At 45.8% G+C, this 16,311-nt stretch overlaps 1 protein-coding gene across 2 annotated transcripts in view; it reads right to left on the reverse strand.

Moving 5' to 3' along the window:
* Positions 1-2,652: 2,652 nt before the first annotated feature.
* The window catches only part of SYNDIG1 (synapse differentiation inducing 1), a 77,661-nt gene continuing 64,002 nt past the window's right edge, over positions 2,653-16,311 (reverse strand). For both annotated transcript variants that reach the window (XM_032994027.2, XM_032994028.2), the window contains exon 4: positions 2,653-4,441. In XM_032994027.2, coding sequence (XP_032849918.1) covers positions 4,283-4,441 — 159 coding nt within the window. In that variant the 3' untranslated portion in view covers positions 2,653-4,282. The remainder of the gene's footprint in view (positions 4,442-16,311) is intronic.

Genomic DNA, 16,311 nt, shown 5'->3' on the forward strand with positions numbered 1-16,311 from the left:
GAGGAGAATCCTCCGAGGCAAACACATCCTCCTGCAATCCGTGAGACGGCACCGGCGCACCTCACGTGGTCCTTCCTGCATGGTCCTTCTCGCTCTTCCACCAGCTGCCCCTGCTCAGGGGCAGTTCCTCTGCTTCAGCCACATCGCAGCACGTGGCAACCTCAAAGCCCGAGCTGAAGACGCCTCGAGTCAAATGCTACCTCTGCAGTATTTCCTTCAAATTTCTTCTTTCATCAGAACCTTTCTGCCACTGAGGAGCAAACCTGTCCCAGCCAGCTTCAGAAGCCCTTGCTCAGCAGAAGCTCAGACTGTGGCACTTGTGTCAGCAGCACTTTCTGGTCTTCATGTCATGGATTTTTCTTCAGAGGACTATGTTCCACTGGCCAGAGATGCCGCAGCAGGCCATGCCAACATCACTTACCTTAGGAAGAGACAGGTCCCTGTTCATCTCCTGGCTGACCCACAGGCCTGGGTAAATACCCATGGGGCAGATATTCAGCAAACTGGACCCATATTAAGGCATCAAAGCTATCAACAGCAGCTTTATCCCCACTTTGGGCTGCAGCGAGGCCCAGATCTACCTCCCTGGGACAGGAGCCCCTTTTAGGGTCCCTGCTTACCCCCCGGTCTGCCGTGCCAAGTGCCAGCCCCATGCTGCATGGTGGGTTGCTCCAACACGAGCAGCACAGAGTCACAGCCTCAGCTTCCAGCCAGGTGATGCTCTCAGGATTGCTCTTGCTAGGCAGGTCTTTCCCACAGTGCTGCTCCTGTCTACTGTCCCTTGGGGGGTCCCTGGAGACAAGCAAGCCTGCACTCCCCAGTTTGGGATGCTATTTTTAAGGCTAGGTGCAAGGGCCTCTATGGTGTTTCTAAAGCTGCCCATCTGGGAAGGTTTCTTCTAGCTCTAGAGCTGGCTTTTGCCTCTCAGGTCAATATTCAGCCTGAACAACCATCATCAAAAATAATAAGGCAGACACATCAACCACAAGATTGGTTTAAAAATGACATTATTGTTATTGTTGGGCATGTATAATGACCTTGGAGTCCCTGTATTTGCTTTCTAATTTTTTGAACTCCAGGTTAAATTCAGACCGGGGCTAGGAAATATTAGTTCCTTTCTTTTTAAATGAAAAACCCGAGATTCTTCTTCAATACCATGTGCTCCAAAGTTCAGCCTTTGAGAGAGAGAGTTAATTCCCTACAAATCATGCTGACATCGTTGCACATTACACATGGCAATCCGCTTCCTTGGCTGTGTGGTTCTTTGGGTTGGTCTGTGTGTCAGGGGCAAAGCACAGGAGCCCATGGTGAAAGCCAAGTCCTAACTAAAATATGTTACCTGCCGTGACCAAATTCAAGCTCACTGGGCACCTGTGTGTTGCAAAAGAGAAAGAACGTGCTGACAGGTCCCAGGGCACGTCTCACACATTTAGGGCCTCGTTCTCCTCTCTTGTGATGAACCACGCTTAAATCTGAGCTATTTAACAAATGGATTCGTTGTTGTCGTGTGGTGCTCAGCTTCGGGGTCCTGGATGGGGTTTGTATGGCCCCCAAGGACTCCCAGGGTGGTGATGGATGAACAGGAGCCCATGCTCCCCGGCCTGGATGCTGAGATGAGGGTTCTGCTGGCAAATCAGGGGGCTTTTGCTGCAAATTGATCCCTCCTGCTGCTAGGCAAATGGGAAAAGCCCAGGATGAGAATCTCTTCATTCAAGTTAAATAAATAATCGGTATTTCCAGTCCTTGGCTGCTTGTTAGATAAGGGCTTTCCTACCCTTAGATAAGGGCTTTCCTAGCCTCAGTAAAGGTTTTCTCTCAGACAGGACGTTATTTATTTCATTACGAACTGAGGCAAAATAAGATCTGGACTGAGACATACGTTTGTCATGAGCCCAGGCCTAGCATACATGACCTTGTAGTCAGACAAGTCTAGCAACACCTCACACTTCAAAACAACCAAGAAGTAAACTTTTAATTTTTCCTGAATGGGAAGAACTGTTTGAAATGGGGCAAATGTGGACCAAAGGGGTCAGAGTCACCGTGATTTCCAGGGGGAAGTGAGGCAAGGATTGCAACACACATCCAAGGTTGGCTTTTAAAGCCATGTCACACTTCTTTGGAGAGCCTGCTGTAAGCACTGTAGCTGGAAACCCTGTGGATCCTCTTGGAAGGAGGCAGCAGGTTGTGCCCTTCTCCCTCACCTACCCAAATGCCGACACTGCCCACTGGGGCAAGTACAGAGTGGGGACTAACATGTCCACTCACCACTGCTTTGATTCAAAGGGAAGGGGCTTCCATGGCAGTTGCTAGAAAAAAAAAGGTTGGAAGGGAAGAAGCACAGAATTTACTTTATCTTAATAGGGCAGCCTGGCCAAAAACCTGCATTTACTGGGCCCTCAGCTTTAGCAGTGGCCAAGAATCGATGAACATGCCCAGGAGTACGTCGTTGTTCTCCAGGCTTAGTTTGAAGCCCAACAAATCAACGCAGAAGAAGAACTGTCCGTGACTGCAGTCAGCTTTTGGGTGCAGGCACAGTGTGGGCTGGTCCATATGGGTACTCTTCCAGGTAGCTGAACTTGGGGTACTGGGGCAAGTTTCACTCAGTCTAACTCTTCACATCCACCCAAAGAAAGTGTCACACGGAGCATCAGCAGCTGTATACCATGTGTTTTAATAAACTGTATAACTAGCAGAAAAATAGTTTTGGGTGTGTTTGTCCTCCTCCCCCCTAAAATAAAAAAAAAGCCAAATTAAAACCAAAATAATGCCAACCCCAAAACAGGAAAAAAAAAAACTGTCCCAGAGCAAAGCTGATACACAATACAGAGTTGGAAAAAATGGTCCTTGATGACATTCTTGGGTAAAGAAATTATGTTTGTAAAACACAAGGCAGTAAATAATAAATGCTTATTGTTTTGATCAGTTTCTCTCTCTGTGTGTATATATATATATTTGTAGATACATATATACCTACTCTGAAACACCCTTGGTGAGATGAAATGGTACATCTGTAAGTCAAAAAAAAAAAAAAAAGGTTGACTGTGAGGAAGGAGTAAAGAAGAAAATAAATGTATAATTTCAGTCAGTGAAGTAAGGACAGCGCTCAACTCCCTTACAGCGCACCGCTGCGCTGCTTGTCGATGGGCATGCTTGTCTCCACGGCTATGCTGTGTTCCTGGTCCACGGGTGAGCTGTGAGACTGGAATTTGAGTGGTCTCCTTCACCGCTCTGTGTATGAGCAGGACCCCAAAAATATACGAAGCTTCCTTCCCCTGGTTAATTCCCATGCTTTACCACGATTTTTCATTTCACATTGATTAGTATTTCAGTTTGCATTTTTTTCCCCCCAGGTTTCTCGCACTGACTGCTATGCAGGTCTCCACGGCAAGGCGGAGCAACCCAGATGAGCAATATGCCGCAGGAATGTGCTGTTTTCACGATGTGACTGGATGGAGGAATTCATTTTACAATGGATCCCATGCTACTTCAACCTCACACTCAGTCTGCGGAGCCAAGTCATGCAGTAACCTCAGCTGCTCTGCATTGGGTGGGCCTGTGGGTCACATCTTAATCCAAAAACAAGGAAAGGAAAGAAGAAATATTTTTTTATTTCCTTTTCTCCTTCTATGGAAACCTACCCACACAAGAAAGGTAGGCAATACCATGCTACGCTGAGGTCTCTGCTTCACTCCTAGGCAAACGAGTCCTGCGTTCAGAAAAAAAGAAAACATATTCTTCCTCCTGTTGTTATATTGCTCTTTCAGAGAGCCAGACACTGTCCATGTTTTACCAGATCTCAGTGCCGTGCTTAACAAGCAAACTAAGCACAAGCTCATGCTGGCTGCAAAGTTCAGGTCACCAAGAAGGTACTAAGAGAACAGCTCAGTTTGCCAGCTGCTTGTAAACACCGTATTGCAAAGGCGGCAATGGCAAAACAACCCTCTCCACCCCTCCCCCAACTTCCTTTTCTCTTTTTTTTTTCTTTCTCTCTTGCTTTTCTTTGTATTTCTTTCTCTCTTTTGCTCTTTCTCTCTTTCTTTCCTTCTTTCTTTCTTGTACAGGGGCTCATGAAGAGAAGCCAGACTTGTGCATCACAAATGGTGGAATTACCCCCACCCCAGCCAGCTTCCCACCCTACAATAATGCACAAGCCCATCTTATCCTGTACCTGCCCCCAGAAGATGTTTGTCTCTTGATCTTTTTGGAAAATCATGCAGTCTGGTCTGCTGGGGAGTTCTGCAGTGCAGGTGCCGGGTGGCTGGTTCTCCCCCTTTCCTGAGGCTCATAAATGATTGTTTTTGGACAGGTAGGCTATAAGAGCCACAGCCACCCCGACGTAGATGCCAGTTCCGATTGTGATGGACAGGACAGCCAGGAAGAGTGCTCGCCGGGAGCTGGAGCTTGCGTGGTGGAAGTCCCCCTTGGCTACTGCTTTGTTTGTCTGCAAGATACATAACAACAACAACAATGCAATATATTTATTTGTTTCACCTGGAAGCGAAGATGCGATGCTCATTTCTTGGCTGAGACATGATCTTGGGATATAATAGTAAACTGGTTGAAACGCAGGTACTTTCTCAGCGAAATTAGGTTATTTGCATAATTAGGATGAGGATGGAACCCACGGCATCTCAAGTGGTACTTTAAAGTGCCTTTAAGCTTAAATGTAGCCTAGGATTTAATAGTATGCATCACAGCGACTCCTCAGGTGGCTCAGCCTCCCCTGAGAAAGCGCAGAGATGGGCTATGAGCCAAGGGTCTTCAATATCCCCTCCATACAGCCACAGTCCTGCCTCTGTGAGGTGGCTGGATTCCAGGTAACAACAGAAAAGCCCTCTAAAAGTGCCACTTGCACAGAAATGTTCTTCCGAGTCGGCTGAAATGGTCAATCTGCTCTTACCTGGACAAGGACAAGAGGGGTTGAATTTCACCTCCCAGTGCAGTGCTTTTGAGCGTACTGACATGGTGGAACAACTGGCTCATGTTCACCACCACGGAAAGGCCAGACACCGTGTTGCATCCACCTCAGGCCTGAGCTTTAGTGCAGGACAAACAGCTGGGAAACCAGAGTTAGGAGATGAACACTTACACGTGTGAACAGGGTAGTTCCCTTGATTAGAGGAATGACACGCTCAAGTGCTGCTCTGAAGCAGGGCCCTTGGTGTTGCAGCCGTGTTCTTCTCTCTTGGGAGTGGTGCATTCAGCTGGATGTGCCAGCTGGATGAGGAATTTACATTTTGGTGGTGTTTTGATGGTGAATTGTGTCTCCTGCTACAGTTCCTAGTAGCTCAGAAGACTAACCCAAAGCTCTGGTAATTGCATCACTTCTTCTGTGTAGCTTTGAGTACCCAGGCAGGTGTCTTGAACCTGATCAACTGGAGTTCCCAACGTTGTTTGCCAGGCATTTTGGCCTGAACACAAGGAACCTCAGAATGTTCCAGCTTGCTGGTACAGCTTTCAGCAATGAACAGAGAGCAGAACGGCAGCTGACGGCGGATTGTCTTTGTGGTGATCCCACAGTCACACTGACATCAACGGGATGGCCACTGCAGAAAGCTACATCTGCAGTTTGAGAAGTATTCAAATATCAGTTCTTCTAACACACCCTTCCAGATGCCTTTGAGCCCAGGACCCAAGACAAAAGTAAAATTCCTGCTCAAAACAGGCAAAGGAAGTCTAAAATCAGGCAGGATTGATCTACCCATTGACAAGACCACCTAATGCCATTTCAGTGGGTCTCAGTCTTGCAGCAGGATGAAAGGAGGATGTCATTTTTACAGACCATGGTGTGACATCAGCAGGGTCACCTTACAAATCTGTCACCTGCAAGAAAGGACTTGTAGATGCTCAGGAGCTCCATTAAGTTCTGAGAAAGTCTTTGTTCCCTTGTTACGATGAGTGAGGAATTCGTAACGCTTTAATTGTATTTTTCCACAAATGCTCAATTTACTGGGACACTTTCTGTTTCAGTGTCATCTATTGCTCTATTTTTGTCTTTTTTTTTTTTTTTTCACTATCTTGCTTCTCACAGCAATTTACAGCAGCCAAATGACAAGCTTCCACGCTGAAAAAAAAGGCTTCTGGCCTTTCTGTCAATGACTTTATTAGGAGAACTGTCTCTTCTCACTCATCAACCTGATTTTTTAATCATAATGCCTTATAAATGGTTCAGGCAGAAACAATGTCAAACAATACATATGAAAAGAGAGAAACTAGGCTACAAGTGGGAGGAAAATTATCAGTTCCAAACAGCACCATATAAACAACTCCCAGGTTTACACCTAGTGCCATGCCCTTCAGTTCAGATGGGGAGGGCATCCTACTCGCTTAGCAAAGGACGTCCAGCTGGGCCTCTCGGCAGGGTAACCAAGGATTTAAGGAGCTTCTTCTGTGGGACCTCCAAACACTCAAAAGAACAGCCCTTTCTGGAAAAATGACAGCGGCTTTGGGGATCGTGGACATATTTGTTACGGTCGCTTAAAAGTCTTGTCAAGGAAAGCAGAGAAACCTCTAGAAAGAGTTGGTCATTCAGCTCTCCTCAAAGGTTTTCTTCAAGCATCTGCTTCCCATCACAGGGTTAATAAAAGGCTTGAACAGAGGGAATCCCATTCACTGAAGTTAGGTCAGACTTGTCAGGCCGAGGTGGCTGCACAGCACTGAAGGTATCTGAGCTTCTGGATAAACTGAGGTAAACAGTTTCAACCCCCCAAATGGAGGGAAAGTTTGAAAATGCTGGAACATTTCAATTTGACATTTCTGAAATGTCGTGTTATGTTATGGAAAATTCTGCAGCATTTTGCATTGACCTCTTCAAATTGGAACTTTGTACAGTTTCAAAACAGTATTTTCTCACTTAAAAATAGAGGGAGACTCAAAGGGAAGAGAAACCATTTACCAATATGTCAAATAATCTGAAAACTTGACAGTATGTCTTGATTGGATTCAATAAAAGAGGTTGGATCTATCCAAAATGATGTGTTGAGTGACCCAAAAGGATTCAGAAGGTTGATTTGTCAAGCACTAATAGTCTTTTTTTCTGATAGGATCTTCAGACTAGTGACAAACCTGCTCGCAAAGAACAGCTTTTTTTCTTGATGAGCATTTTGAGGACAGCCCTGACTTTTGTGAAGAGATTGGACCTGTGGTGAAACTCCGGCTTCTTATTAAAATGTTCAGCCCAGCCAAAACCAGACGTCTTGTGTGAGTCACATGCTGCCACAGAGTTGCTGAATTTTGCAGCTCCTGTCATTGTGATACAGCTTGATTTTTCTTGGGGAACAGGCCTGCACTTTCATAGAAGTTCTACTTTCCAGCAAATTATCTAATCTGAGTGTGTTTTGTTTTGTTTTTTTTTTTTTTTTTTTTCTTTTAACCTAATACATATTTTGTGACTTAGCAAAATCAAATCCCTTCCTGTATAGAATCCTGAATGTAGAATGCATCGGTAAGGGCACATGGGAAGCGCAAAGTTATATTCCTTCTTTATTCCATTCAGAAAGGTTTCCACTGAGATGGAGTAATCATCAACACAGAAACCATCCTCTATCAGTGTAAGGCTGGTCTGAAATGATTTGCTTATCACTAAGAAAATCCTTGCTATTCCCTAATTAGCAAAACCAACCCATTACTCCCCAATGTCACTATGTGCCAACTACAGCACTTCTGCAGGTTTAAACTAAACAGAGCTGGAAAATAGTTACTACACAAAATGCAATTGAGGCTAATGCTAACAGGTTAGTATTGGCAATTAATAAGCAGTTTCTCTTGAATTTTTTTGATGTAGGATCAGAGAGCGCAGTCAGACAAAATCCCACCAGCTTTTCCTTGATGTGGTAGAAAAGGTGAAAGCAATGGTCATTAAACCTAAAAAGAAACTAAGACATCTAAATGCAGACAGTGGTCAGGCTGTTCCCCTGTCTGCGGTGTCTGCACCTCAGGTGCTGTGTGCTGAGAGATAGAACTTGTCTCCTTAGACAGACTGGCCACCCAAGCCCACGATCAAACACAGCAGACAGACAAGCAGATGCGACGGTTCAAGTCTCCAGAATCCAAACAGGTACAAGTACAGAGACTGATACCTGTTTCAGACCCTTCTTGCTGCCAGCCACAATACTGGGCCCTCAAGCATCCAAACAAACTTAGTCTTCCTTTTTCATAAATGTTTTTGGGTCAAATGATAAATGTTTTCACAATGCCACTGTGGTTTCAAATTCCTCAGAAAAAAAGAAACAAAAATCCATTTTAGGTAATTTAAAAAAAAAAAAAAAAAAGGATTACAGATAAAAATATTGAGTAAGGAAAATACCCTACCAAATTTTGGTTAAAAATGTTCAAATTTCTGGTGTGCTAGTCTGCCGACTGGCGCAAGGCAGGATGTATTAGACTGATGCTGTCTCCACCTTCACTCTGGACGCTCACAGTGCCTGGGGCTGACCTGCTCTGTGCCAGGCTTGGTGCCACAGCCACCCCGGTCTGCACAGAAGCCTTGCCTGCAATGACAAATTCCTGCATCCATCCGGGCGTTTCTGCTCACTTAGAGGTGGGGATGGGGTAACGTGCATCACCAGGGCCCCTGCCAAGCCCCTGGAGCTGGTGGGACAAATGGCCCAAAGGCGTTCTTTGTCCAGCCACTCATACCCAGCCTGGGAAAGGATTTCTGTGAGCGCATCTTTGCAGACTGAGCTCTGGGCTCACTAATGCAGTACAGGTCCCAATGCCCTGCTAACAAAGGGCTTGGTTCACTACAGCCTCTACAAGCTAAGTGCCTTAATGTAAGTGGTGAGGAATACAAACAGTTATTCTAATGGGCTTAAAAGTGGCAGGAGAGGTAAGCACTTTCCTTAATCAAAGTAATATTATATGTGGAGTTTTACGGTACTTCTATCTATTTGCTTCTTTCCTTCCACAGTAAGACCGTGGCTGGCAGCCAGATGATTGATGAACCAATTTAACACAGTCTTTGGGCAGCAGCAGAACCAACAGGTTTGATAAACAGAGCAGGGGACAAGTGCAAGACAAGTGCTGAGTTACGAGTGGGGGATAATTCATCGCATGGCACCAGGCAGGTTCCCTCCTGCACAGCCAGAAGATGAGATACCTTTCTTGCAAAGGGTTCGTGTCCCTGGAATACCCCTGCCTCGGTTTCCCCTTGGTCTGTGTCCTCTGGATGCCCAGATAAGACTATCAACTTGCCAGCTACCGGCACAGCTCGTGATGAAGGCTGGGTGCTCCAAAGCTGAAAACAGAGGCTTGAGCAAACACCAGCCCCCAGTAAATCCCCTCCTTAAAGGCTGTGGAAGTCAACCAGGAAGGTGAGAAGGGGCGGGTGAAGGAGGGGTAAGGAGATCTGGAAGGTTTATCTTACTGTAACTAACAAAATGACTGTCTTGTTGTTTAGAAACACTTTCAAGGAACTTCCCTGGAGTTTCCACTTGAGCTTCTGCAAAACATATTCATCATGTCTCTGGGCAGCATGTTTTATAGGCCGAGAGAAGATGAATACTGTACCTCCAGAACTGCAAGGCCAAAAAATGCTGCTGCATTCCACAGTGACTCATATATCACACTCACAAAATACCTTCTGGTACACTGTATCTGGAAACAAGAAACACATTGATCACAATTATTAATTCCACCTTATCTCCCTGAGGCTGCAGAGCTGGAATGGCTCCATGCAGGAGGAGAAGCGGGTATCCTGATCCCTTTGGTCAGCTCATGGGCGGATTTCTTTTCCTTTCATGGGGAGAAATAGCTAGCAGGGATGCACAGGTTCCATGCAACCACTGGCCAGAACCCGAGCCTTACTTCTTTAAGTGACATGCAAAAAAAATGCCGCAGAATGAGGAGTAACTTTTACAGAAAACGCTTCTGCTCCTGTATCTTCTATCGTTCTTCTAGTCAAAAGCTCTGGCTACTCTTTTTAACCTGCCTGACTTGTACTTCTGCTGATCGCAAATTTCTGGGCAATAGCTTCCACCTTCAGGCTTACACCACATATTTTCACTGATGGTGAAAAAAAGACTCCAGAGACTTTGCTAAAAATACAGATGGGAAAAGAGTGAAGTCAGGATTTGCCTCTGGATCATGAATGACACCAGGGACGTGCCAGTCAGCAGGGGAAAACATGGGGCTGTCAGACACCCGGCATAGGATTTCGGACATGGCAGGGGAGTTTCCACTCCTGAGGAGAACATCAGAGGGACTGTGGGGTCTCATCAAACAGTTCCACAGGCAGAGATGGTAAACTAAATAAGTTACAAATGGTGCTTTGCTCTGTCAGGTGTTTGCAAATTCCATTATGCCCATAGTAAAATAGAAACTTCAGTCCGTGGCAACTTGCTTTTCAGGTGCCAAAGAGCTCTTCTGGAGGTTCCCACCATTTCTGCTGGGAAGTTGGCCCAAGAAACAGACATGATGGAAACAGCGGGAGCAGGTGTCACCTGAAGTGCAGGTACTTCTAAACAGATACGCAAACCTCCTAGACTCAATGTTGGACTTGAGCTCTACTGTTCCTTAAATTTCTTTTCCTCTTCCAAGGAAGGCATCCAACTTCATCTAATCTAGCCTTCAGACCGCAGTGACCAAATCCAGCTGCAATTTCCATCCACACTCCAGTGCTGATAGGTAGAAACTAGAAACCTTGCTTGGGATTGATATCTTTCTTTCAGTGGGGGATCAACTCCACCCTGAGCATTTAGAAGATAAAAAGCATAAGATATTGACCACATCCTTCCCTCTCACTGTCTGAGATACGGAATGGCTGATAAGGATCTGAGACAGTAAATGCCTAGCTCACATAGAACTTCCCCCGGGCAATACTGAGATACTATGAATACTTGGCTAGCAGTGACAAAGGGATGATACAGGGGTGTCACCGGGGTTTCATTAACACGTGTGGAAGGGATAAACTGGCACATGCAGCGGCTGCTGCTGCTTTGCTCAGGGCTCTTGCCAGATATCCTAAGTGCTCTGCTGCTCCTCAGAGTGACAAAACAAAACCCAGCGTGAAAACCTACCCACCCCCGAAGGCTTTCTTTCAACAACGAATCCTCATTCTAGTAAATAGGCTTGTGCTGTCAGTGGCCAGAGCCCAGCACTGTGCAATGCCAGTGCACCAGAGTGGACACTGGCTGCTTCCCACCAGCAGCCCCTCTGACCTGCCTCAGCCCCTCCTGACCGTGACGGCGCAGCAAGGTGGTGAAAAAACCAACAGAAGAGGAAGGAGCAGCCAGCTGGGTGAAGTCAGGGAGAAAGGACAGGCTGGTGACCAGGCTGTGCCTGGAGTGGGCTCTTTCATGTTGCCTTTCAAGTCCATGTGCAGTTTAACCTAACCCTTCTCCACCCAGCCCTCCCAGTGGCATTCCCTCCTTTGCGAGCATCGCCGCCTTTGCCCTGCAACAGCACATGAGCTTCCAGCCTTGACAAAATCCTGCCAAGCCCCTGAACAATGATGTGGCAGGTGAAAACAAGTAGTCTGAGTAATGGGATTTCTACTGCCACCATACTAACTGATGCTGTGTTGGTGAAAGGGCATGTACTGGGAACAGTTTTTATTCCTGGAAACCCACAAAAGGCTCAGGAGAAGAGAGTGTGAACGTGGAGAAGAGGGTGTAAATGGAGACCAGCATGAGTCTGCCTCTTCTGCGTTCTCAACTTTTATAACATCTGGTTCTCAGCCATGGGATCATTTTGGTATCAGTGTTCTTTGCTGGAATTTGAAAATATGATGTAGACGAGGACGTGATTCAATCCCTGGATGGTGCTGCCTGTGGCGTTTGATTGTGTATTCAAGTGCAGATAAAACTATAAATGTCCGAGTGAGATTTCGGCACTTGGAAAAACAAGAGCATAATAATGAGAACAGCAGGCTTAAAAGGCCTGAATGAGCAGAATGCAGAGAGATGTTTTTAGACAAGCTCCACAGCAACAGCAGTTCATTTGATTGCACTTGAGAGAATAAGACCTCAGCCTGTGATACGAGAGCAATTCTGTTTTCCTGGCGTATACAGGAATTTGGATGTTTATGGTAAAGAAGATGATTTCCCCCCTCCTCTAGCCCTTAAGCAGATGTTGCCATTTTGTGATGAAAGAGAAGAAAATTTAGGAAAGGTGACGTGGTGAAGCCTAGTTTACACACGCACAGACAGGTGCCCACACAGACTTACCCACAGCTGACATGAATTTGTGTCCACACACACAGACATATACGTGATCTGCCTAGAGGCTGGGTGCAGCTACCTAGATACAACTGAAGTTTATCAACCAATTACTAGTGATAAGTCCCAAGGGGCTCCTTTATTTTTCCCCACTTCGATGGCTGTTTGTTTCTTCTTTGTTTGAAGACACAGAGTTCAAAACGTGAGCATTACTCAGGAGGGGAAATCTGGAAGTGATTCTTATTTTTCAGATTCTGTTTTGTGAGTGGCAAGGAGTTGCCCTCTGCCCAGGGCACATCACAAGGTACTTTTTGTCCACGGTGCCCCCACCCATTGCAGGGTCTGTACTGGGACTGATCGGGCAGTGCCACGGATGAGTCTGCATTTCAGGACTGTCAGAGTCTCTCGATATTGCACCTGCTGTGTGGTCAGCATCAGAGGTCACCAGGAGGCTGTGGAGTTTCAACTCTTGGGGATATTAAAAACCCGCTGGACATGGTCGGGAAGCAACCTGCTCTACCTACCCTCTAACAGAGTGGGAACTGCTGAAGGGACACCCCTCCCCAACCCCCCCTTGCAGGGGTGCCGGATAGCTCGTGTGTCCCTGCAGCCTGGAGGGGGGGCAGAGCTGCACAGCATGAGGAAGAGGATGGGCTGAGCGTCCCTTGCGTCCTGCCCTGCTCATCTGCACAAGGAATGGACCTCAGCACCTCTGGGACGCCTACTGCCCTGCTTACCTGACGAGCAAACTGCCCAATGGATCGAAAAGCTCCCAGTGAGGGCTGGCGGACAGACGGACAGGCAGACAGACAATTGCAGAGGCCTCAAAAAATTAACACAAGCTGCAGATTTGACTTTGACTTTGGCTCCAAGCCCAGATGGCGTCAGGAAATGCAGCAGAGAACCATGGAGGGCTTGTTACAGATCCCCTGTGAGCTGTGACAGAGAACACCCCCGGGGAAAATTAACTCTTTCTGGCAGACATTTAGGTGTCCTGCTTTGATTTTAAACATTTGTTGTGTTACCTCTCTCTTCTGACTGAAATGATTGACATCTCCTCCCTACATAAAAAAAAAAAAAAAAAATATTGGTTTGGTCAAGTAAAACATTTCATTTAATTCCATATACTTTTTTTTTTTTTTTTTTAGGTGCTTGATTCCCTGAAAAATATTGAAGAGGAGCCTAAAGGACTCTGTCATCTCTATATACTGCTACCTCTGACACTGGAGATGTGAAACTCTATTTATTTTCCACTCTTAAACTCAGCAGCAAATTATTTTCTTTCAAGGGACCGTCTCAAAGGGGAAATTCTATTAGAAGCTGTATTTCTGAATTCATCACTGAAATTTTACCAAGGCACATATCATGGATATTATTTGGAAACAACATCATGAAAGTATTACAGAAGTATATGTTTACTCTGTTCTTAAAATCCTTTCTTCCTATCTGCTTATGCCACGACCAGGTTATGGGTTGGCTGGACACCTGGTCTGACCCAGAATTTCCATCTACTCTTAGAAGGGTTCAGCACTGTTGGTCTATAATGCAGAGTGATATGCTCGCTTATTCCATTATGCTAATATGCTATCCTTGTATTTATTTAACAAAGGACTGTTGATTTTGCTGACAGAAAAATTTCACCTATTTAGTGCAGGAGCTAAAGTCACCACATTTTGATCCAAAAAATCTTTATTCTTGAATGAAGTACACAAAAAGCACTGTAAACTACTTGCTCCCTTAAGCTTTCAGCTCAAATTTCTGTTCACATTTTTACCAGCAACTTCTGAGATGGTAACAAGTATGGAAATAAGGCAGTGGAATTTTGTCTTTCTGATAGACATATTTGTTTTACAACAAAATTTAATGAATTTTCTATCTCTTTCTATTCTCTCCTCCATTTTTTAAAATGTTATCACTGCTTTCACAATAGGTCCTATATTTACATGGCAAAACATTATTGACTGAGGTCCCACAAAAAATATAACTGTGACATTCCAGAAGATAGAAACTCGTGAGGAAGGTTTTAAAGGCTCTAGAAGAGAAGAAAAGAAGCAGCAGGAGACCTTTTAATATTTTTAAAACAACTCAAACTGCATTAAAAATTAAACAGAGATACAGGCAAGGGACTGAACATGAAAAGTGACATTTCTCTATGGCCAAGGGCAGAAAACGGTGTCAAAATATGTTAAACAGAAATGCGTCCCATCAGAATTTTTTTTAAATGGAACTTAATTTAAGCACTTTAAATAGATAGTTTTGAAACACTGCGTCTGAGATTTTCTTTGTTTTGTTTTGTTCTCTTTTTCTGTTAACAACTAAACCTTTCAAAAGGTTCAAAGATCAAAAATCTCATTCCAGTAGAAAAAAGGCGTTGCTTTTGTTCTGCCTGAAATTGTACTGATATAGAATGGTCCAACCTTTCCAAAATATTTTTGAAAACCTGAGACAAGAAATTTCTCAAAACAACTCTTTTCTGAAATGCATTTTATATATATATACACACACACACGCACACACATACGTGAGTGTATATATATGCACACACAGTCTTAAAAAATCAACAAAACTGGTGCATAAATTCTCATTTGGCTCCCATATTGGTCACTATGCATTCAATTTTTAATTGCTTTTCAGTAGCCAACACATGTGGCTTCTTCATAAACGTGTCTCTTCCTGAGGAAGCTGCTCCTCTTGCTGGGGCCGGGATGGCCGCAAGTGAGCAAATGCCTGTGAAGTAGTGACCCTCCTGAGAAGAGACGGCCCAGACCTATGAGGTATTTTGTACCTGCTGCTGGATGCAGACCTGAGTCTGCCTTTGGTACACTGGAAAACACCTAGGCTAGAAAGCAAATTATTCCTGGGTGGGCTGCTTGTACTAGGCGGGGGGACCTGGAAACTGTATTAAGTGGTGTGAAGTACAAAGAAGATACTCTTCATCCTCCATGCCTAGCCCCCAAAACCATCCTTGGATGGGGGGAAGAATGAATAAGGAGAAGAAAATGTGCTGTAAGGCAAGCATCCTACCCAAACACCCACCAACATCTGCTAATGCCAGGAACACCTCTGCATAGGCTGAAGAAACTGGAGGGCATGCCCATCTCTTGACTCAACTCCGTACTCAGTAGAGGAGGACTCAACAAGATCTCATTTGTCACTGCGGGGAAAGTGCATCAGCTGACCTGAGCAATTCATTTGTATTTGTCACCATTGCTGTTGGCATGGAAATGGAAGGTCTAACCTTGTATTAATCTGTCAACACCCTGAAATGACTGCTCCGTCTTCCCTATGACTCAGTGTCTGCAAGACAAGAACTCCATGTTCTCCAGCAGTAACACATCGCAGGGTTGTCATGCCAGCAGGTACCAGCCCATAATCTCTCGTGTACACAAGTCCTCCCTCCCATGACTACAGTACTCCCAGGCAGAGGGTCCTGTGTTTCAGTGGTGCAGACCTCCCTCTGGGGAGTCTATCCCAGGGCTTCAGCCCAGACCTTGCTCTTCCCCTGTAAACTGCTTCCCCTCTGACCTCCTGTTACTCATTTCTGCTTCTCTTGTTGCCCCTCTGCTCCTGGTTCACCCTCTCTTTCTTCTTAGCCAGACAAAACCATCACTTTTACGCTTTGTGGACATTTTCTCCATCCTTGTAAATGGGTGTAGGCTGCCCGAAGGGTGGAAGGTGCGGTGCGTTGCATCCTTACGCTGAGTGTTTCAGCAATGACACAGCTCTCTGCAGAGCTGGGGGGGGGGGTGAGTGCACAGAAGACATCCAAGCAGCAGCACTACCATCGCAGGGGTGGGCAGCTGGAAGGAGCCCAGCAGCAGCCGGAGTGAGCTGGCAAGGCTCTGCTCATCCTCCTGCTGCGCAGAGAGCAGGGCAGAAAGTTGGCGACAGATCAGGGGAGCGCTCCAGAAAAGCCGCTGCTGAGGAACCAGTCGCCTGCCCGAGCACTGGTCCCAGCCTCCCCGCACTCAGTCTGTCTGCTGGCATCGCGGGAAGGCCAGCGAGAGCTCACACCTGCAGTGTCTTAAGCAAAAGGGGAAGTGAGGGACCGCCGTAGGCTTTGCGGCACAGGGGTGCTGGTTTCACCTCCGTGATGACAGGAACATCCTGCTAATGCGCCTTCATCGTGCCTGAGCCAGCTCTTGTTCCTGCCCAC

This window comes from Tyto alba, unplaced genomic scaffold (genome assembly GCF_018691265.1).
Source record: "Tyto alba isolate M040663 unplaced genomic scaffold, T.alba_DEE_v4.0 Super-Scaffold_16, whole genome shotgun sequence".
NCBI lineage: Eukaryota > Metazoa > Chordata > Aves > Strigiformes > Tytonidae > Tyto > Tyto alba.